At 47.3% G+C, this 21,570-nt stretch overlaps 1 protein-coding gene across 3 annotated transcripts in view; it reads right to left on the reverse strand.

Annotated features, from left to right (window-relative positions):
• Positions 1-20,974, reverse strand: part of MAN2C1 (mannosidase alpha class 2C member 1) — a 61,792-nt gene extending 40,818 nt beyond the window's left edge. The window contains exons 1-6 of one of the 3 annotated variants that reach the window (XM_069981822.1): positions 20,522-20,974; positions 13,185-13,310; positions 9,145-9,268; positions 6,644-6,714; positions 6,295-6,472; positions 5,341-5,530 (exon numbers count right to left, since the gene is read on the reverse strand). In XM_069981822.1, the coding sequence (XP_069837923.1) occupies positions 5,341-5,530; positions 6,295-6,472; positions 6,644-6,714; positions 9,145-9,268; positions 13,185-13,310; positions 20,522-20,634 (802 nt within the window). In that variant the 5' untranslated portion in view covers positions 20,635-20,974. Of the gene's footprint in view, positions 1-5,340; positions 5,531-6,294; positions 6,473-6,643; positions 6,715-7,902; positions 8,177-9,144; positions 9,269-13,184; positions 13,311-20,521 lie in introns of those variants that run through there. The other 2 variants (XM_069981814.1, XM_069981828.1) reach the window with 2 other exon arrangements.
• Between the last annotated feature and the right edge of the window lie 596 nt (positions 20,975-21,570).

Here is a 21,570-nt window from a genome sequence, read left to right on the forward strand (position 1 = left end):
CGTTCAGAGCGGGGCCACGCGGCGGCCGCGCTCTGAACCGCGGCGGTCCCGGGTGCCGCTTGTAGCCCGGGACCGCAGGTATTAGCGGGCACGGTCCGATCGCTGTGCCCGCTAATACAGTAATCACATGCAGCTGTCAAAGTTGACAGCTGCATCCGATTACCGGACGCAGCGTCATCCCTGGTGTCTAGTGGGGAGATCGCTCCTCCGGGATGTTATCCCGGAGGAGCGATCTCCGTAACTGAAGCCGGCCGGGGACCGCTCCAAGATGGCGCCGTCCCCGGCTCGGCACTCGTCTACTTCCGGCTGCAGCAGCCGGAAGTAAACGATCGCCTATCTCATTGATCTCTGCAGCATATCTATGCTGCAGAGATCTCTATGAGAGATCAAAGTGTATATACTAGAAGTCCCCCAGGGGGGCTTTTAGTATAAGTGCAAAAAAAAAAAAAAAAAAAAAAAAAAAGTGTTGTTAATAGTAAAAAGCCCCCTCCCCTAATAAAAGTCTGAATCACCCCCCTTTTCCCAGGTTATTAATAAAAGTAAACAAATAAATAAATAAACATGTTTGCTATTGCCGCGTGCGTAATCGCCTGAACTATTAATCACATTCCTGATCTCGCACGGTAAGAAAAAAATCCCAAAGTGCAAAATTGCGCATTTTTGGTCGCATCAAATCCAGAAAAATTTTAATAAAAAGCGATCAAAAAGTCGTATATGCGCAATCAAGGTACCAATAGAAAGAACACATCATGGCGCAAAAAGTGACACCTGACACAGCCCCATAGACCAAAGGATAAAAGCGCTATAAGCCTGGGAATGGAGCGATTTTAAGTGACGTATATTTGTTGACAATGGTTTGAATTTTTTACAGGCCATCAGATACAATATAAGTTATACATGTTACATGTCGTTTTAATCGTAACGACTTGAGGAACATGGAAAACAAGTCAGTTTTACCCCAGGGCGAATGGCGTAAAAACACATTTCCCCCAAATAAACAAAATGCTTTTTTTTTTCAATTTCACCACACTTTGAATTTTTTTCTGGTTTCGCAGTGTACTTTATGCAAAAATTCAGACTGTCATTGCAAAGTACAATTAGTGACGCAAAAAAAAGGGCTCATGCGGGTTTCTAGGTGGAAAAACGCAAGTGCTATGGCCTTTTAAGCACAAGGAGGAAAAAACGAAAACCCAAAAATCGAAATTGGCTCTGTCCTTAAGGGGTTAAAGAGTCACCGTCGTGTTTTTTTTTTCTTTTTTTGCAGAAATCAATAGTCCAGGCGATTTTATTAAACTTTGTAATTGGGTTTATTAGCCAAATATGCCATTATCTGCATTCAAAAAGCCTTTTCCCAGGTGCCCCTTTCCCTCCTCTTTTCCATTCAATGCAAAAAATCAGGTAATTGTGACTTGTTGCATCAGACATACCCAGTCTGTTCTAGGGAGAGGGGAGGGGGGAGGAGGAAGGAGGGAGTTAGCTGACAGCAGAAGGATTACAGGCATGGAGCTGGGTGAACTGCTGTATTCAGAGGTCAGAGAGGTCAGTGCTGACTGTCAGAGGAGATAAAGGGTGAGGTAATTGTAGATTAACTCTTTGTTGTCCCGTTTTGGTGTTTTATTTCACTCTCTCCATAGAACAATGAAGACAGGGGGGGGAGAGCTTCAAACTGCTTTTTTATGATAAAAATTCATTTTTCGGCTAATAAACCCAATTACAAAGTTTCTTAAAGGGGTAGTGCGGCGGTAAACAATTATTCACAGAATAACACACATTAAAAGTTATACAACTTTGTAATGTATGTTATGTCTGTGAATGGCCCCCTTCCCCGTGTCCCACCACCCCCACCCGTGTACCCGGAAGTGTGGTGCGCTATACATACCTGTCACGTGCCGACTCGTCTCCGATCTTCAGTCAGCGATGTCGTCTTCGGACGGCCGGGCCAAATCCCTCCGTCCGTCCTGAGTGCCAGCCGCCCTCTGCCGCATCATCAGCTGCTCAGCCGTGAGATCGGAGACGAGTCGGCACGTGACAGGTATGTATAGCGCACCACACTTCCGGGTACACGGGTGGGGGTGGTGGGACACGGGGAAGGGGGCCATTCACAGACATAACATACATTACTAAGTTGTATAACTTTGTAATGTGTGTTATTCTGTGAATAATTGTTTACCGCCGCACTACCCCTTTAAAATCGCCTGTACTATTGATGTCTGCAAAAAAATTTTTTACGAGAGTGACACTTTAAACTATCTTTCAAATTTTTTTAGACAATAGAAAGCTTAACCCTTTGAGGACCGGGCCAATTTCAATTTTTGCGTTTTTGTTTTTTCCTCCTTGTGCTTAAAAGGCCATAGCAGTTGCATTTTTTCACCTAGAAACCCACACGAGCCCTTATTTTTTGCAACACGAATTGTACTTTGCAATGACAGGCTGAATTTTTTTCATAATGTACACTGCGAAACCAGAAAAAAATTCAATGTGTGGTGAAATTGAAAAAAAAAAACGCATTTCTTTTATTTGGAGGTTATTTTTTTTACGCTGTTCGCCCTGGGGTAAAACGGAGTTGTTATATATGTTCCACAAGTCGTTACGATTACAACGATATATAACATGTGTAACTTTCATTGTATCTGATGGCCTGTAAAAAATTCAAACTATTTTTAACAAATATATGTTCCTTAAAATCGCTCCATTCCCAGGCTTATAGCGCTTTTATCCTTTGGTCTATGGGGCTGTGTCAGGTGTCATTTTTTGCGCCATGATGTGTTCTTTCTATCGGTACCTTGATTGCGCATATACGACTTTTTGATCGCTTTTTATTAAAATTTTCCTGGATTTGATGCGACCAAAAATGCGCAATTTTGCACTTTGGGATTTTTTCGCGCTTACGCCGTTTACCGTGCGAGATCAGGAATGTGACAAATTAATGGTTTGGGCGATTACGCACGCGGCGATACCAAAGATGTTTATTTATTTATTTTTATTTATAACATGTAGAAAGGGGGGTGATTCACACTTTTATTAGGGGAGGGTTTTTTTTTTTTTTTTTTTTTTTTTTTTCAATTAATGACACTTTTTTTTTTTCCTTTTACACATATACTAGAAGCCCCCTGGGGGACTTCTAGTATATGCACACTGATCTCTCATTGAGATCTATGCTGTATAGTAATACAGCATAGATCAATGAGATAGGCACTGGATTGCTTCCGGCTGCAATCATGGACCGAGCGGGGATCAGTGCCATTACGGCACAGACGCGGGCCCGAGCCGGATGTGTGGATCACAGGAGCGATCCACCCCACTAGACACCAGGGAACTGCTGCATAAGGTATTCGGATGCAGCTGTCAACTTTGACGGCTGCATCTGATTACCTAATTAGCGGTCACAGCTAATAGCTGCGGCCCCTGGCTACATGCTGCACCCGGAACCGCGGCGGTTCAGAGCGCGGCCGCCGTGCGACGCCTCTCTAAACACCCCTAGGCGGCCCTGGACGTACAGGTACGTCCGGGGTCGCCTAGGGGTTAAAGGAGAAATTTGGCCAAAAAGTATTTATGTATTTATTAGTATTTAAAAATAGTTATTACTTATGGAAAGTTAGACAGATTTCTAATGTACATTAATTATGGGAAATGCACATATACTGATATTTCCCTTAATTTTGTTGATCATGGAGACTTCAAATTCTCTGAAATACCGTGATGTCACAAATCAGGTGGGATTCCAATGTAGTGTCCAGCAGGGGGTGCACTATATATAGAATTCAATGAGTTCATAGTATCAGCTGATGATGGGGGAGAATTACCAGGGCCATCCCCATCTCCAATCTGCAATCCCCGGTTTCAGGCCTACTTCCTCCCTGAGACCGGGGCCTCAATTACAGCAGTGGACCCACCCGGCATGCTGGAGCTGTGGCCAGCACAGGTGACAGCAGGGGCAGGCATCAGCAGTGGCGACAGAGAGTCCGGGCAGGTCCACTGCTGTAATTGAGGCCCCGGTTTCAGGGGGGGAAGTAGGCCTGAGACCGGGGCCTCAATTACAGTAGCTGACACGCCTGGCACGCCGGACGTAAAAGTGACAGCAGGGGCGGCATCGCGGTGATGGGGATAGTCCTGGTACTACTTCCCCATCATCTGCTCATAGTATGAGCAGATGATGGGGAAGTAGTACCAGGGCATATGTGGCTCCAGGATCAGTGGCAGGCTCGGCATCGGCTGCGATGGGGATAGCCCTGGTACTACTCCCCCATCATCTGCTCATACTATGAGCAGATGATGGGGGAGTAGTACAGTGTATATGTTTGCATACAGACCTTGATTCCATTGATCTTGATAACCATTGATTCTATAGAGTGTCCAGCAGGGGCACACGATATATAGAAGTCAATGGTACTCATTGACTTCTATTTATAGTGTGCCTCCTGCTGGAAACTCCATTGGAATTACACCTGATTCGTGACGTCACGATATTTCAGAGAATTTGAAGTCTCCATGATCTACTAAATTAAGGGAAATAGCAGTATATTTGCATTTCCCATAATTAATGTACATTAGGATTTGTTTAACTTTCCATAAGTAATAACACATTAAAAAATACTTTTGGCCGGAGTTGTCCTTGAAAACATTAGCAGCAATTTTCCAAATTTTCTGTGAAATTTCAAAATCAAATTTTTTTAGGGACCTGTTCAGGTTTAGGCTGAGTTCACACTACGTATATTTCAGTCAGTATTGCAATCAAAACCAGGAGTGGATTAAAAACACAGAAAGGATCTGTTCACACAATGTTGAAATTGAGTGGATGGCTGCCATTTAATGGTAAATATTTGCTGTTATTCAAGAACAACGGCTGTTATATTGAAATAATGGCAGTTATTTACTGTTATATGGCGGCCATCCACTCAATTTCAACATTGTGTGAACAGAGCCTTTCTGTGTTTTTAATCCACTCCTGGTTTTGGTTGCAATACTGACTGAAATATAGTGTGAACGCAGCCTAAAAGTAAGAAATAAGCCATGGGCTGAAGGCGATATTAAGGGGGTATTCCATGGGAATTTCTTAAAGTCAACTGTACGTTACGCTGCTGTCAAATAGAACATAAATTCATATTCCTCTGCCATTGCTTTTCTTATGGATCCCCGGTCAGAATGCACAGCACTTCCAGGGTCAGTATGTGAAAATTCCTGATCAGCCATTCAGTGGCCACAGAGACATCCCAAGACTTCATATTACTTTTAAACATTCAGGTGGTAACAGCTGGTTAGTAATATGAATTTTCTGAGTTATTAACACCTCTCTAATATAAACACATAATCACGAAGCTACCATTTTTACGTAGTAATTACCTGAATCAATGTGGCAGTGCCCCATGGCATGAATGGAGTGCTGGCTGTCACCATTTTTTTGGCTGAAGAATTCAGAAGACAACTTGCGGACAATGGTAAAGGAGTCAGGGTTGTTGACGTCACATAAATTGACCATTTGATTGGCCACATACAGGGCCTGGAAGCTTCTTTGGTTATCTTCACCAAGCAACTGGAAAAAGTATCACAGCAAAATGTTATGAAAATGTATACAAATGCAGCCCATCTTTTTTTTTACAGGAAAGAACCGTGTTACAGCCTATGCTATCTTAGTGCTCTAATGCCAGTGTAAACAGACCCTTATAGCACAAAAAGCAAAGTGATGCTTAGCATGGGGCACACAAAGACAAAATTCTTGACCAGAACATAACAAGACTCTATGCACCCCCATAAAAATCAGCTTTGGGCCACAGATTGTAATTTCAAAGAAATGTACCATTTTTCCTACATGTTTCTCAAGGATTAAAGGGGTTATTCAGCGGAAAAAAAATTTCTTTCAAATCAACTGATATGAGAAAGTTATATAGGTTTGTAATTTCAATCTCAAGTCTTCCCATACTTATCAGCTGCTGTATGTAACGTAGAAAATGTTGTTTTATTTTCAGTCTGACACAGTGCTCTCTGCTGACATTTCTGGCCGAGACAGAAACTCTGTCTTGGTTTTCTATGATTCCCCATAGAAAACCTCTCCTGCTCTGGACAGTTCCTGTCTTGGCCAGAGATGGCAGCAGAGAGCACTGTGTCAGACTGGAAAGAATACACCACTTCCTTCAGGACATACAGCAGCTGATAAGTATGGAAAGACTTGACATTTTTTTAATAGAAGTAAATTATAAATCTATATAACTTTCTGACAACAGTTGATTTGAAAGAAAAACAACCCCTTTAAAAACAAAAAAAATACTGTAATACAGAGATCTAAACTGTGCTTCTTACCCTGGCCATATCATACAGAATCTCAAAGTCCAGAAGCAGTTCTTGTACATCACGGTTGAAAATAGCAAGCTCAGCTTTTTGTAGCGTAAATGTTTTTTTAGGATCGACTGGAGCAATCATACTTCCTTTTCCAGCCCCAAAAAGCCCGTTACAAGCCATCTCAATGTACAGGGTCATGCTGAAATACAGGGGTAAATAACAAAACCAATAAGACGACAAGGGTAATTGATTTAACACTTAACAATATTTCAGTAATAGGGCTTACAGTTCCACAACTGCTAGATATAATGTTATTTGATGACATTTGTCACTACATCACTTGCAGCCAAATTCTTTAAATGGATCTTACCTTTGTGGATCCTCTGCTTTCAGATGGCGAGAAAGAATAAAGCAAGACTTCTCACCTTCCTTTGTTAAACCCTGAATACAGAGAAATCTATTATGAGGCTGGGTTCACACTACATATATTTCAGTCAGTATTGTGGTCCTCATATGCAACCAAAACCAGGAGTGGATTAAAAACACAGAAAAGATCTGTTCACACAATGGTGAAATTGAGTGGATGGCCGCCATATAACAGTAAACAACGGCCATTATTTCAATATAACAGACTTTGTTCTAAAATAACAGCAAATATTTGCCATTAAATGGCGGCCATCCACTCAATTTCAACATTGTGTGAACAGATCCTTTCTGTTTTTTAATCCACTCCTGGTTTTGGTTGCAATATGGAGGACCACAATACTGACTGAAATATACGTAGTGTGAACCCACCCTTAGGCTCTATTCATACGTCCTGTTCATGTCCTTAATTGCGGATCCGCAATAATATAGGACCAATGTATTTCAATGGACCTATACACACATCCGTGTTGTGTACTGGGCTGCAATCCGTTCCGCAAAAAAAAAAAAGGACAGACCCTAGTACGGACAGTAACTGACACATCCAATACAACTCTATGGGGTCTGTATTTTACTGAAGCAATACGGATGCAATACGGATGCAATACGGATGCAATACGGACTGAATTTGCGGATTGTATACTGACTGAAATTTGCGGATTGGAAAAATATACTGACGTGTGAATAGACCCTTAATAAGTAAAATAGCACAGGACTGTCAACTTAGTAATATGAATATAGATTGAATGTATCAATTCAGAGTGCATAATGTACTAAACAAAATACAGAGGATATAAAGCCCTCTTTGCTGTTGGCCATGCTCGGCACCTTTATTCTTCTTCACTAAGAGACTGTACGCCCTACAAAAAGTCAAGCACTGAGCATTATAATACAAGATAACATTTTGTCCCTATATCTTATATCACACAGGTCATAAAAAGTACAATGAGCATTAGTCCAGACAACAAAACCTTTCCTGAAAACCAAGGTCCCTATTGTTACAAAGGGAAGTCTGTCAGCAGTTTTAAGCCATCAAACACAACTAAAAAGTACTATACAGGGGTCAGGGAGGGGATGTAAAAAGATTCACACTCATGCAACATACAATTGACAGCTCTAGTGGTCATATGACTGGACACTAGAGCTGTCACTCAGAGCTGAGCTTTCAATACTGATGGTTTTTGACACCTAATATGGAGCACTCACCTCCTGGACACTTGCCATGGTGGACCTGTGACAGTGAACAACTTTTACCTCGGTCATGCTACCTACGTGACTGACACAGGAGGTACTGTTATACTCCCAGACCTCTTTATATGGCTAAAGGGTAAAAAGTCCTCCAACTCCCCCAAAAAGTAAATGATACTGTCATGAAATACCTATGAGGAACCCTCGATTAAACATCATTTAAAGGGTCTTGATAGACCCCCCTGTTCCCAAGATATGTGGGTATATAATTTGTCTGACAATTCCGAACTTAAATATTTTTCTTTCAAAACAACTGCTTTCAGAAAGTTAGATGGATTTGAAAATTACTTCTATTGAAAAATCTCAAGTCTGCCCATACTTATCAGCTGCTGTATGTCCCGCAGGAAATGTATTCTTTTCAGTCTGACACAGTGCTCTCTACTGCCATCTCTGTCCGAGACAGGAACTGTCTAGAGCAGGAGAAGTTTTCTATGGGAATTTGTTCCATCTTTGGACACTTCCTGTCTCGGACAGAGATGGCAGCAGAGAGCACTGAAAAGAAAACACCATTTCCAATTTAAGTTTAAGCCCCCCCGCCCTGTCTTCATGGTTTTCTATGGAGAGGGGAGGGATGGGGGGAGATGAGGCACCAAAACAGGACAACAAGGAGTTAATTTACAGCTACATCACCGGGCTATCTCCTCTAAAGTCAGCACTGACCTCTGAATACAGGCTTTCACACAGCTTCCACTGTGTAATCCTTTGTTCTCTGCTGGCGACTAATCTCCCTCCTCCCCCCCTTCATAGAACAGACAGGGTCCGACTGATGTAAACTAGTCAAGATTTCTTGATAATGAACAGTGAGCAATGAGAAAGAGGGGGGGGGGGGGCTGGGGAAGGTTAAAATCGCCTGTACTATTGATGCTGAAAAAATGGGTGATTGATGGGCGCCATTAAACAGACAGGGGGTGTGAATGTTTTACACTGAGGCTCATGTATATCTAAAAACGATATACTTACACTTCTAGGTCACATTCCTATTTTGACACTGCCGTAAATTAAAAATAGAGCCTGAAGGAAAGGCATAATCTAATGTGAATGTGACCTAAAAAGCAGCGTAATCATTGAGCCCTAAGCTATTTAATGATAACTAATTTTTGGGAGGGTTGGCTACAGATCCTCTTTAAACAATCTGTTGAACCCCATTAGATTTTATATATCCGAACTACATGTAAAAACATGTCTAGAACCATTTCCCACCTGGACTGGCATTCCATCCTTCCATACCAAACCTTCACCATCACTTTCCCAAATGAGATGAACCTCATGTCCGGACCATTCCTTGGGGATTACAATTTCAACTTTAAACCAGCAAGTCCACCATCTTGAAGAAAATAAAATGGTCACAGTAAAAGAAAAAAAATGTTTTCAACTAAAAACTTTTGGAAGCCATTTTGTTTTAAATCCCAGTGTATAAAACTAGTACAATGATGTCCCTCCGACCACACTGTGATTGAGTAATTCTTAATAAATTCCTTCATACATAGTAATGTCATCACTTCCAAGCATGCATGTGTATGTAGAGATTCGTAGTCCAAGTACAAACAAGCAGTTAGCCAAGAGCTATCTGTGTATTCATGCCTAGCCTAAAGTGTCCCTGGCTATTGAAATGCCATAGAGACCATCATGAGTGTTCAGGCCCCCACTGATCTCTAAAACAAGCCAGGAGTGAGGTTATGTGCCTGGCTTGCTGCATGAGGCGACCACTATAGACATATAATGGTGCTTGCCTTGTACAGAGACACTTTAAAAAGATAAACTTGTCCTCATTGCTTTTTAAGCATGACCACCCCCAGTATACTACGAAGTAATTTTTTTCATATACATAATGCAAACATAAAAGAATTTTAACAATATATAGGTTTTTGCTTAGGCACTAAAGGACCATTTTCTATGGGCCAATGTCTATATAGTATTATTTCACTGTGATTATATGATGATACATTCACTCTAAATATTTATATATTTTATAGGTGATGTATATAAATACATACGGAAACATCAGGCACATAAAGCTTTAAAGTGAACCAATCACTAGGGATTTGTTTCTAAAGCTACTAGCAGCGCTCTATAGATGGGGTAAAAGGCTGCCTTACCCTGTGTTCTATGTGGTCTGAGGTCCCTTTATCTTCAGAAATTCAGTCTTTTATTGCGGTGTGTGAGGCAGGGGGAGAGCCGGGAACTAGTCATCTGGACTGTGACTAGCCGCTTATCCTGTAAGTCAGCGTTTCCCAACCGGGGTGCCGCGGCACACTGGTGTGCCGGGAGAACCCCCCAAGGGTGTCGCGGGATCCCGGTAGGAAATATGCGCTGTCTCTTTAAGCATCCCGAGAAGCTGCGGCCGCGCAGCTTCTCGGGATGCACGGATCACTTTCATGTTCCGCCCGCACTATGAGTGGGCGGAACATTAAAGTAAGCAGAATATAGGAGCAGGAAGTGTCATCATCCTGCTCCTATATTCACTCCCAAAGGCCGCCGGCACTTCATGCCAGCAGCCTATGGGAGGCCGGGACGTGACCTCTCCGGCAGGCACGATGATGTGACGTCATCACGCCTGCCGGACGTCCCGTCCCCGCAGCTCGCAAGATGGAGCCCAAAGAGGAGGAGAGCTGCTTCCTGCAGCCACAGCGCGGATTAGGTGAGTAGGATGTTTGTTTGTTTTTTAGGGGCAGAGCAGGGGGCATTATTAGTTAATGGGGGCACCTCTAGGGGCATTATTAGTATATGGGGGCACCTCTGGGGGCATTATTAGTTCATAGGGGGCACCTCTGGGGGCATTATTAGTATATGGGGGCACCTCTGGGGGCATTATTAGTATATGGGGGCACCTCTGGGGGCATTATTAGTATATGGGGGCATTATTAGTATATGGGGGCACCTCTGGGGGCATTATTAGTATATGGGGGCACCTCTGGGGGCATTATTAGTATATGGGGGCACCTCTGGGGGCATTATTAGTATATGGGGGCACCTCTGGGGGCATTATTAGTTCATGGGGGCAACTCTGGGGGCATTATTAGTATATGGGGGCACCTCTGGGGTCATTATTAGTTCATGGGGGCACCTCTGGGGGCTTTATTAGTTCATGGGGGCACCTCTGGGGGCATTATTAGCTCATGGGGGCACAGCAGGGGATCCTACATACAGGGGGCACAGCAGGGGATCCTACATACAGGGGGCATCCCACATTCCTAGTCACTTTACTGCACATAACACCAAACAGTGCAGTTACTATGGGAGCCTACAGGGGGGAGAAAGGAAAGGAAGTTGCTAGAAATGTGCAGAGCCTAAATTGTTTGTCTCGCAGGTTCTGAAGAGATGAAAAGTAGCTGGAAGAAATCATCATGGCGGATGGAGAGGAAAAGGGAAAGTGACTCCTCAGATCAAAAAAGACGTCACCTGTGAGTCACTGTATGACGGTTTTCTTATTTTGTAGAACATTATTTAGTAGGGGTGCCCCGAGGAAATTTTTTTTTCCAAGGTGTGCCCCGAGGTGGAAAAGGTTGGGAAGCACTGCTGTAAGTCACCCCCGCAGAGAGCTATGACAGGCAAGAGCAGTCACTAATCACAGCCCAGATGACTAGTTCCCGGCTTTCCCCCTGCCTCATGTACTGCAATAAAAGACCAAATTTCTGCATATAAAAGGGACCACAGAGCACATAGAACACATGGTAAAGCAGAGTTTTACAGCATCTATAGGGTGCTACTAGTAGCTTTAGAAATAAATTTCTAGTGATTGGTTCACTTTAATGTCTTTAAAGAAAAACTAACACTAGGTTAGCAAATAAGCATGCAGTGATACTTCTTTTTTTAATCTGTCGCTTTGTTTCTGGGGAATTTGGATCAAAACAAACATGGTAAGGCTAGGTTCACACTGCGTTTTCAGCATCCGTTTAACGGATCCGTTTTTTTTAACGTCCAGAAAAATAGGGTCAGCAACGTTTTTTTGTCCGTTTTGGTCCGTCAAAAAAAACGGATCCGTTTTTTTTTATAATGGAAGTCAATGGAAAAACGGATGCACACAAATGAATCCGTTTTTTGCAATCCGTTTTTTATGCGTTTTTTTTCAAAAAACGGATGCGTTAAACGGATGCTGAAAACGCAGTGTGAACCTAGCCTAATAAGCCAGTTTAATGCGCTGGGAGCGTTCCCAAACCCAAAGTGTTAACATCAATCCCACAGATATATATATATATAGTAGCAATGTCACTGGAGAAGTGTTCGAGGGGGTGTACATCTCACCTATGTTACTACACAGCGTGAGATGGTAAGTCCAGGAGGGATCTGTTGCTCAGCAGCGTTATGCTGCTGAGTTATTATTTATTGTTGCCGGGCCTGGATTTACATGGAATAGCAGGTAGGTTTGGTAGTGGGACCTGCCATTCCCTCCCCCCGATCCAGTTTGGGTGTTGTGGTCAGCTGAGCTCTAAAGAGCCTGAGAAGGATAAAGCTCTGCAGAGCGTGCAGGTGGTTGCTCTCAGCCAGGAGTGATCAGCCAGTGTGTTTGGTGGAAGTTGTGAATGCAGCCATTGCTGGAGCTTATATACACCGGTATCCAGACGGAAGACGCTGTGTTATCAAGTGTCAGATAGGTGAAGAAACCTGTTAGTAAGCGCCCAGACGGGCAAGACCTTTTTGTTTGTTTTGGTTCTTAAAAGCACGGTGTTGCTGTATTTATGTTTGCTGCACTGTTTATGCTGCAAATAAACGATAAGCTGATCTTTTATAAGTCCAAGTCTGCTGTGAACTGTGTCCAAACACACCATCCCCCGGGAAGATCCCTACAATATATATAGAGGATCATTGTCTTCAGTGCCACCAGTACTATCACTGCATGCCTGTAAGTTAATATGTGCCCACCTAGTGTTAGTTTCCCTTTAAGGGTACGTTCACACCTACCGGATCCGCAGCGGAATCCACTGTGGATCCAGTACTGTGAATTTGAATAGGTCCCATACATGCAGCGGATCCGCTGCGTGTATGGGACCCGCCCCCTTTAACCTCCGCGCCAGGCTTTCGGCCGGCGGCGCGGGGGTTAAAAGGGCCGGGTCCCATACACGCAGCGGATCCGCTGCGTGTATGGGACCCATTCAAATTCACATTACTGGATCCGCAGCGGATTTCGCTGCTAACTCGCAGCATTAAATCCACTGCGGATCCGGTTGGTGTGAACGTACCCTTACTAAACAAAGTCTAATAATTAAACCGAATAAACTTTGTACACATTTTATTACACATACGTAGGACCAAAGGTTTGCCCGACATGAGCCGTTTGGAAGTCACTCTTTATAGCGTCATCATATGAAATCCTCTTCTCAGTTAGGAAGAAGGAAAGAGAATTCACTGGACTTGTTGATCCATATAATCTGTAAAAAATACAGAATTCAAAATTATTGGAATAGTCAAAACAATAAATAATCTTGGTTATGCATATCACATCAATCCTTATTGGTGTAAATTAAAACTACACACTGCTGTGGGGTCCCCATGGAAAAAAGCAAACCTTACTAAATAAAGGGTGGATCCTAGAGTGAAGACTGGTTTTCTCTACAGCAAAGTCCACATAAGTTTAAATGGCTTCATCTGATGAAGGGGGTCCTGAGCTGGGGGGCATATCAGAATCACCATATATAGGATTCTCATAGACCATATGAGGATGTCTGATTTATTGTAGTGATATGATAACCTCTCCCAGGCTGGGTCTACATTGCGTTTCGCGGTTTCTGTCTCACTACGGAACCATGGTCAACCATGGTATTTTTGTGTCAGCAAAAGAACTGAGCCTTTTTTTCTCATAATGTAAGTCAACAGAAACATACAGTGGGGGAAAAAAAGTATTTAGTCAGTCACGAATAGTGCAAGTTCTCCCACTTAAAAAGATAAGAGGCGTCTTTAATTTACACCATATGTAGACCTCAACTATGGGAGACAAAATGAGAAAACAAATCCAGAAAATCACATTGTCTGATTTTGTAAGAATTTATTTGCAAATTATGGTGAAAAATAAGTATTTGGTCACCTACAAACAATCAAGATTTCTGGCTCTCACAGACCTGTAACTTCTTCTTTAGGGTGCCTTCACACCTACCGGATCCACAGCGGATCTCATTTCTGCGGATTCGAAGCAAGAACCGCTGCGGATCCGGTACCATTAACCCCTATGATAGTACATATTCGCAGCGGGATTATTATCCCGCTGTGAATATGTGCTTTAACCCCTCGCTGTCCGCAGCCCCGCCGCCGCATCTCCCGCCGCATCCAGCAGCCCACCGCCGAGAGCATAAAGTACCTGCTCGGCGGCGAGGCTGCAGTGAGGCTCCCGGCTCCGGTCCCGCTTATTAGCGCCGCCGAGCAGGTACTGTATGCTCTCGGCGGCGGGCTGCAGGATGCGGCCGGGGATAGGGGGATGGGCTGATGCGGCCGGGGATGGGAGGATGCGGCCGGAGATGGGGGATGTGGCCGAGGATGGGCTAATGCGGCGGCGGGGCTGCGGACAGTGAGGGGTTAAAGCATATATTCACAGCGGGATGTCAATCCCGCTGCAAGTATGTGATCTCATAGGGGTGAATTGATACTGGATCCGCAGCTGATCTCGCTGCGAACCCGCAGAAGTGAGATCAGCTGCGGATCCAGTAGGTGTGAAGGCACCCTTAAGAGTCTCCTTTTTCCTCCACTTATTACCTGTAGTAATGGCACCTGTTTAAACTTGTTATCAGTATAAAAAAACACCTGTGCACACCCTCAAACAGTCAGACTCAACCTAAGAGCTGTTAAATGACACCAGAAACAAAATTGTAGCCCTGCACCAGGCTGGGAAGGCTGAATCTGCAATAGGCAACCAGCTTGGAGTGAAAAAATCAACTGTGGGAGCAATAATTAGAAAATGGAAGACATACAAGACCACTGATAATCTCCCTCGATCTGGAGCTCCACGCAAAATCTCACCCTGTGGGGTCAAAATGATCACAAGAACGGTAAGCAAAAATCCCAGAACCACACGGGGGGACCTAGTGAATGAACTGCAGAGAGCTGGGACCAATGTAACAAAGCCTACCATCAGTAACACACTACGCCGCCAGGGACTCGGAACCTGCAGTGCCAGACGTGTCCCACTGCTTAAGCCAGTACATGTCTGGGCCCGTCTGAAGTTTGCTAGAGAGCATTTGGATGATCCAGAAGAGTATTGGGAGAATGTCCTATGGTCTGATAAAACCAAAGTGGAACTGTTTGGTAGAAACACAATTTGTCGTGTTTGGAGGAAAAAGAATACTGAGTTGCATCCATCAAACACCATACCTACCGTAAAGCATGGGGGTGGAAACATCATGCTTTAGGGCTGTTTCTCTGCAAAGGGGCCAGGACGACTGATCCGGGTACATGAAAGAATGAATGGGGCCATGGATCGTGAGATTTTGAGTGCAAACCTCCTTCCATCAGCAAGGGCATTGAAGATGAAACGTGGCTGGGTCTTTCAACATGACAATGATCCAAAGCACACCGCCAGGGCAACGAAGGAGTGGCTTCGTAAGAAGCATTTCAAGGTCCTGGAGTGGCCTAGCCAGTCTCCAGATCTCAACCCTATAGAAAACCTTTGGAGGGAGTTGAAAGTCCGTGTTGGCAAGCGACAGCCCCAAAACATCACTGCTCTAGAGGAGATCTGCATGGAGGAATGGGCCAACATACCAACAACAGTGTGTGCCAACCTTGTGAAAACGTACAGAAAACGTTTGACCTCTGTCATTGCCAACAAAGGATATATAACAAAGTATTGAGATGAAATTTTGTTACTGACCAAATACTTATTTTCCACCATAATCTGCAAATAAATTCTTACAAAATCAGACAATGTGATTTTCTGGATTTGTTTTCTCATTTTGTCTCCCATAGTTGAGGTCTACATATGGTGTCAATTACAGGCGCCTCTCATCTTTTAAGTGGTGGCACTATTGGTGACTAAATACTTTTTTCCCCACTGTATACGTAAAACGGACGGTATAAATAAATACAGTGTCTAAGGCTGGGTTCACACAGTGTATGACACCGGACGTTCTGTGACACTTCGGTGTCACACATTGGCCGGTGTCACTGCAGTTCATCCCAGGCCAGTAATGCAGAACCAGCCGGATGAACGTCATTTCTTTTCATTTGGAATGCGGGCATATTCAGGTGTGCCCACATTGCAGATCACCATAGCCAACAATGTAAATGGCAGCCGAAGTTAGATCTGGTTGGCCGCTATTCAACGGATAGCAGCCGCACAAAACTGACAGTTTTCGGTGCGGCCTCAAGGGATCCTGGCTGGAGTGTAAACGTACCGGCCGGGATTCCACAGCAATTAACACAACTTTTTTTTTTTTCATTTAATAACAGATAAAAACCAAAAGAAAAAACTATGAATGCAAGACCAATAAATATATAAGTACTTTATTTTTTATTGTTATTAGAATATCAGAGAAAAATTATTTCAATTAAAAATACATAACAGGGGGGCTGGAGCTAATACAAATCCCCATAAAGACGGTGGATTAACTAGGTTCTTGTACATAAGATATGGTATCACAAAGTAGATAACAGTAGAAAAGGGGGAACCTATATATACACATATATACTGGGCACTGGGTTGGTACTACATACAAGAAATAAATATAACTCACAGTGAGCACATAGAAAAAAATACCATCCACATATAGTAAATATTACCCATACGTGTCCTTAGTATAAGAGTCCACCTCACCATACACCCGACGCGCGTTTCGCGTGTTGCTTTATCGAGGGTGATCTTATGTACAAGTACCTAGTTAATCCACCGTCTTTATGGGGATTTGTATTAGCTCCAGCCCCCCTGTTATGTATTTTTAATTGAAATAATTTTTCTCTGATATTCTAACAACAATAAAAAATAAAGTACTTATATATTTATTGGTCTTGCATTCATAGTTTTTTCTTTTGGTTTTTATGTTGGACAGTTTTGGGTGCGCATAGACCGCACTATTCGGGCCTTATATAGGATTATTTAATAACAGATGTTGCAACGCCGGCCTTAATTAAATGAAAAAATACACTGCACTAATTGTAATTGAATCCCGGCCGGAGTGTATACATGTATATGACATGTCAGTTTTGTGAGGCTGTTATTCATTGAATAGCAGCCACACAAAACTGACAAAGCAGACAATGTAAAGCGCGGCTCCGGCCACACTTTACATTGTCAGCTATGGTGATTTGGAATGCAGAACAACCTAATGTGCCGCGTTCCAAATCAAAAGAAGTGAAGTTCATCCGGCTGGTACTGCAGCATCGGCTGGTATGAACTGACACCAGCGTTTCTGTGACACGGCACATGTCACAAAATGGTCGGTGTCTTATGTAGTGTGCAACTATGGCCACTGTTTAATGAAATAATATTTTGAGTGAACATAGACTAAGGCTAGCTTCAAACGTACTGTATCGCAGCAGATTTTCTGCTGCACATCCGCAGGCCCTATTCCACGGAACGGCCGATAATCTTCCATTGAAATAGGAGGCAATGATCAGCCGACATTGTTCACGTCGGCTGATCGTTGAAGTCGTTTGTCTTTAAACATGTTGAAAGACAAATGACTTATATAGCAGCGATCTGCTGCTATCGCTCCCTGGAATAGGAGCGGCGGCAGCAGACTGGCACTATATCCTATGGGCTGCCTGGACGATCAGCAATCACCCGGGCAGCCCCCCCGGCCCTCCCCCGCTCGCTGCAGCCGCTGCTCAGAGTCGGGCCATGGAATGAATGAACACAGCATTAAATATGCACTGTCAAATCTGCTGCAGATCCGATAATTAAAGTGACTGTACCACCAGGCCCAGGCTGAAGCACTGGAGGCAGGCCGACCCACCCTTAGTGGGAAGAAACTCCAGCCCCTCCATGAGGTGACTCCATTACAATCAATGGAACCCTATCATGGAGGGGCTAGGATTTCCTCTCACTAAGGGTGGGTCGGCCCGCCTCCAGTGCTTCTGCCTGGGCCTGGTGGTAAAGTCACTTTAAATCTGCTGCGGATCTGCAGCAGAAAAACCGCTGTGATACGGTACATGTGAAGCTACTCTTAGTTGCAATGAAGCAGGACCCACCCCATGTCAGATGATTTATACACAGGCTACACAGATAGCGAGGCTGTCACCCCCAGCCGCTCCCCTAACCTCCCCCTCAGAGGCTGTCACTCCCGGCCGCCCCCCTCAACTCCCCATCAGAGGCTTGCACTCCCGGCCATCCCCCTCACCTCCCCCTCAGAGGCTGTCCCTCCCCCCACCGGCCCCACTCCTCACCTCCCCATCAGAGGCTGTCCCCCCCGGCCCCCCTCCTCACCTCCCCATCAGAGGCTGTCCCCCCCGGACGCCCCACTCACCTCCCCCTCAGAGGCTGTCACTCCCGGCCACCCCCCTCATCTCCCCCTCAGAGGCTGTCCCTCCCCCCACCGGCCCCCCTCCTCCTCACCTCCCCATCAGAGGCTGTCCCCCCAGCCCCCCTCCTCACCTCCCCATCAGAGGCTGTCCCCCCCCCCATCTCCCCCTCAGAGGCTGTCCCTCCCCCCCCCCATTTCCCCCTCAGAGGCTGTCCCTCCCCCCCCCCCTCACTTCCCCCACAGAGGCTGCCCCCCCCCGGCCGCCCCCCTCACCTCCCCCTCAGAGGCTGTCCCCCCACCCCTCAGCCGCCACCCTCCTCACCTCCCCAAAGAGGCTGTCCCCCCTGGCTGCCTTCCTCACCTCCCCACAGAGGCTGTTCCCCCTGGCCACCCCCTCACCTCCCCATCAGAGGCTGTCACTCCCAGCCACCCCCCTCACCTCCCCGTCAGAGGCTGTCCCTCCCCCCACTGGACCCCCTCCTCACCTCCCCGTCAGAGGCTGTCCCTCCCCCCACTGGACCCCCTCCTCACCTCCCCGTCAGAGGCTGTCCCTCCCCCCACTGGACCCCCTCCTCACCTCCCCATCAGAGGCTGTCCCTCCCCCCCTCACTTCCCCCACAGAGGCTGTTCCCCCCGGCCGCCCCCTCACCTCCCCATCAGAGGCTGTCACTCCCGGCCACCCCCCTCACCTCCCCGTCAGAGGCTGTCCCTCCCCCCACTGGACCCCCTCCTCACCTCCCCATCAGAGGCTGTCCCTCCCCCCCTCACTTCCCCCACAGAGGCTGTCCCCCCCGGCCGCCCCCCTCACCTCCCCATCAGAGGCTGTCCCCCTTCCGGCCGCCCCCCTCACCTCCCCCTCCGCGGCTGTCCCCCTGGCCGCCCCCCTCACCTCCCCATCAGAGGCTGTCCCCCCCCAGCTGCCACCCTCCTCACCTCCCCCAGAGGCTGTCCCCCTTCCGGCCGCCCCCCTCACCTCCCCACAGAGGCTGTCCCCCCCGGCCGCCCCCCTCAACTCCCCATCAGAGGCTTGCACTCCCGGCCATCCCCCTCACCTCCCCCTCAGAGGCTGTCCCTCCCCCCACCGGCCCCACTCCTCACCTCCCCATCAGAGGCTGTCCCCCCCGGCCCCCCTCCTCACCTCCCCATCAGAGGCTGTCCCCCCCGGACGCCCCACTCACCTCCCCCTCAGAGGCTGTCACTCCCGGCCACCCCCCTCATCTCCCCCTCAGAGGCTGTCCCTCCCCCCACCGGCCCCCCTCCTCCTCACCTCCCCATCAGAGGCTGTCCCCCCAGCCCCCCTCCTCACCTCCCCATCAGAGGCTGTCCCCCCCCCCCATCTCCCCCTCAGAGGCTGTCCCTCCCCCCCCCCCTCACTTCCCCCACAGAGGCTGCCCCCCCCCCGGCCGCCCCCCTCACCTCCCCATCAGAGGCTGTCCCCCCACCCCTCAGCCGCCACCCTCCTCACCTCCCCAAAGAGGCTGTCCCCCCTGGCTGCCTTCCTCACCTCCCCACAGAGGCTGTTCCCCCTGGCCACCCCCTCACCTCCCCATCAGAGGCTGTCACTCCCAGCCACCCCCCTCACCTCCCCGTCAGAGGCTGTCCCTCCCCCCACTGGACCCCCTCCTCACCTCCCCGTCAGAGGCTGTCCCTCCCCCCACTGGACCCCCTCCTCACCTCCCCATCAGAGGCTGTCCCTCCCCCCCTCACTTCCCCCACAGAGGCTGTTCCCCCCGGCCGCCCCCTCACCTCCCCATCAGAGGCTGTCACTCCCGGCCACCCCCCTCACCTCCCCGTCAGAGGCTGTCCCTCCCCCCACTGGACCCCCTCCTCACCTCCCCATCAGAGGCTGTCCCTCCCCCCCTCACTTCCCCCACAGAGGCTGTCCCCCCCGGCCGCCCCCCTCACCTCCCCATCAGAGGCTGTCCCCCTTCCGGCCGCCCCCCTCACCTCCCCCTCAGCGGCTGTCCCCCTGGCCGCCCCCCTCACCTCCCCATCAGAGGCTGTCCCCCCCCAGCTGCCACCCTCCTCACCTCCCCCAGAGGCTGTCCCCCGTCCGGCCGCCCCCCTCACCTCCCCACAGAGGCTGTCCCCCCCGGCCGCCCCCCCTCACCTCCCCATCAGAGGCTGTCCCCCCCCCCAGCTGCCACCCTCCTCACCTCCCCCAGAGGCTGTCCCCCCCCCCCGGCCGCCCCCCTCACCTCCCCCGCAGGTTGCAGTCAGTGAAGTACAGCTCCGAGATAAACTTCTCCACTCGCTCCAGAGTCGTCCTCCTGTTCTTCAGCACCAGGCGGCGGGACGGCGGCTCCTCCATAGCTCGGCTCTACTTCCCTGCACACAGCAATGACAGCTGCAGCGGCAGAGACCGATGTGTACACCGGAAGCGGAAGTGCCCGGAGCCACGAGCTGTGCACCGAGCGAGCGGCCGTGATTGTGCCGTACAGTGTGTGAGGAGTACGGGAGTACTCCAGCACAGTGAGCGCCAATCCTTCAGCTGTTGCAAAACTACAACTCCCAGCATGCCCTGACAGTATGCTTCTGGGAGTTGTAGTATTGCAGCAGGATTGGGACCACTGTCTAGGAGAACTAGTGACAGGATGTGACACTTGTCTGTAGCCAACAATTAGCTTCAAGCGTTTGTGTTATAGGACAGGCGAGAAAATCAAAGTAACCACCTGACTGGTTGCTAAGGACAACGGTTGCTCTCCAGTGTGCCCTCCTTACCCCTGGGCTTTGTTCACACAGTGTCATGGTATATTATTAATAAATAGAGCGCAATATTACAGGGGCTCCCCACATAGGTAAATTATTACAGGGGCTCCCCACATAGGTAAATTATTACAGGGGCTCCCCACATAGGTAAATTATTACAGGGGCTCCCCACTTATCTAAGAATCCGCTGCCTGCCAGGACCATAAAATAATAAACTACACAGTACTCACCTTGCCTAGTCCAGTGCCAGTACTGCTGCTATACTCTCCTCCCTCTGTGTACCCACTGCTGCCAGTCACTGAGGCCCTGCTGTCTTCAGAACATCATTGGGGTAAACAGAGACACTGGGGCAGAACAATGTGCTGGCCGGGTGAGGGGAGTACAGTCAATTTTATATTTCTTTTTCATAGTTCTGGAAGATGGGTATTCTAGCACATAAGAGGTGGGCCAGCTCTAAAGAACAAGAAGGTCCAGATGAGGGTCCTTCAGGTTACCCACTCTTCTCCTTGCTTCCAAGACATCGGAGCTTGACCAGCCT

The sequence above is a fragment of the Dendropsophus ebraccatus genome, chromosome 1, assembly GCF_027789765.1.
Source record: "Dendropsophus ebraccatus isolate aDenEbr1 chromosome 1, aDenEbr1.pat, whole genome shotgun sequence".
Lineage (NCBI taxonomy): Eukaryota > Metazoa > Chordata > Amphibia > Anura > Hylidae > Dendropsophus > Dendropsophus ebraccatus.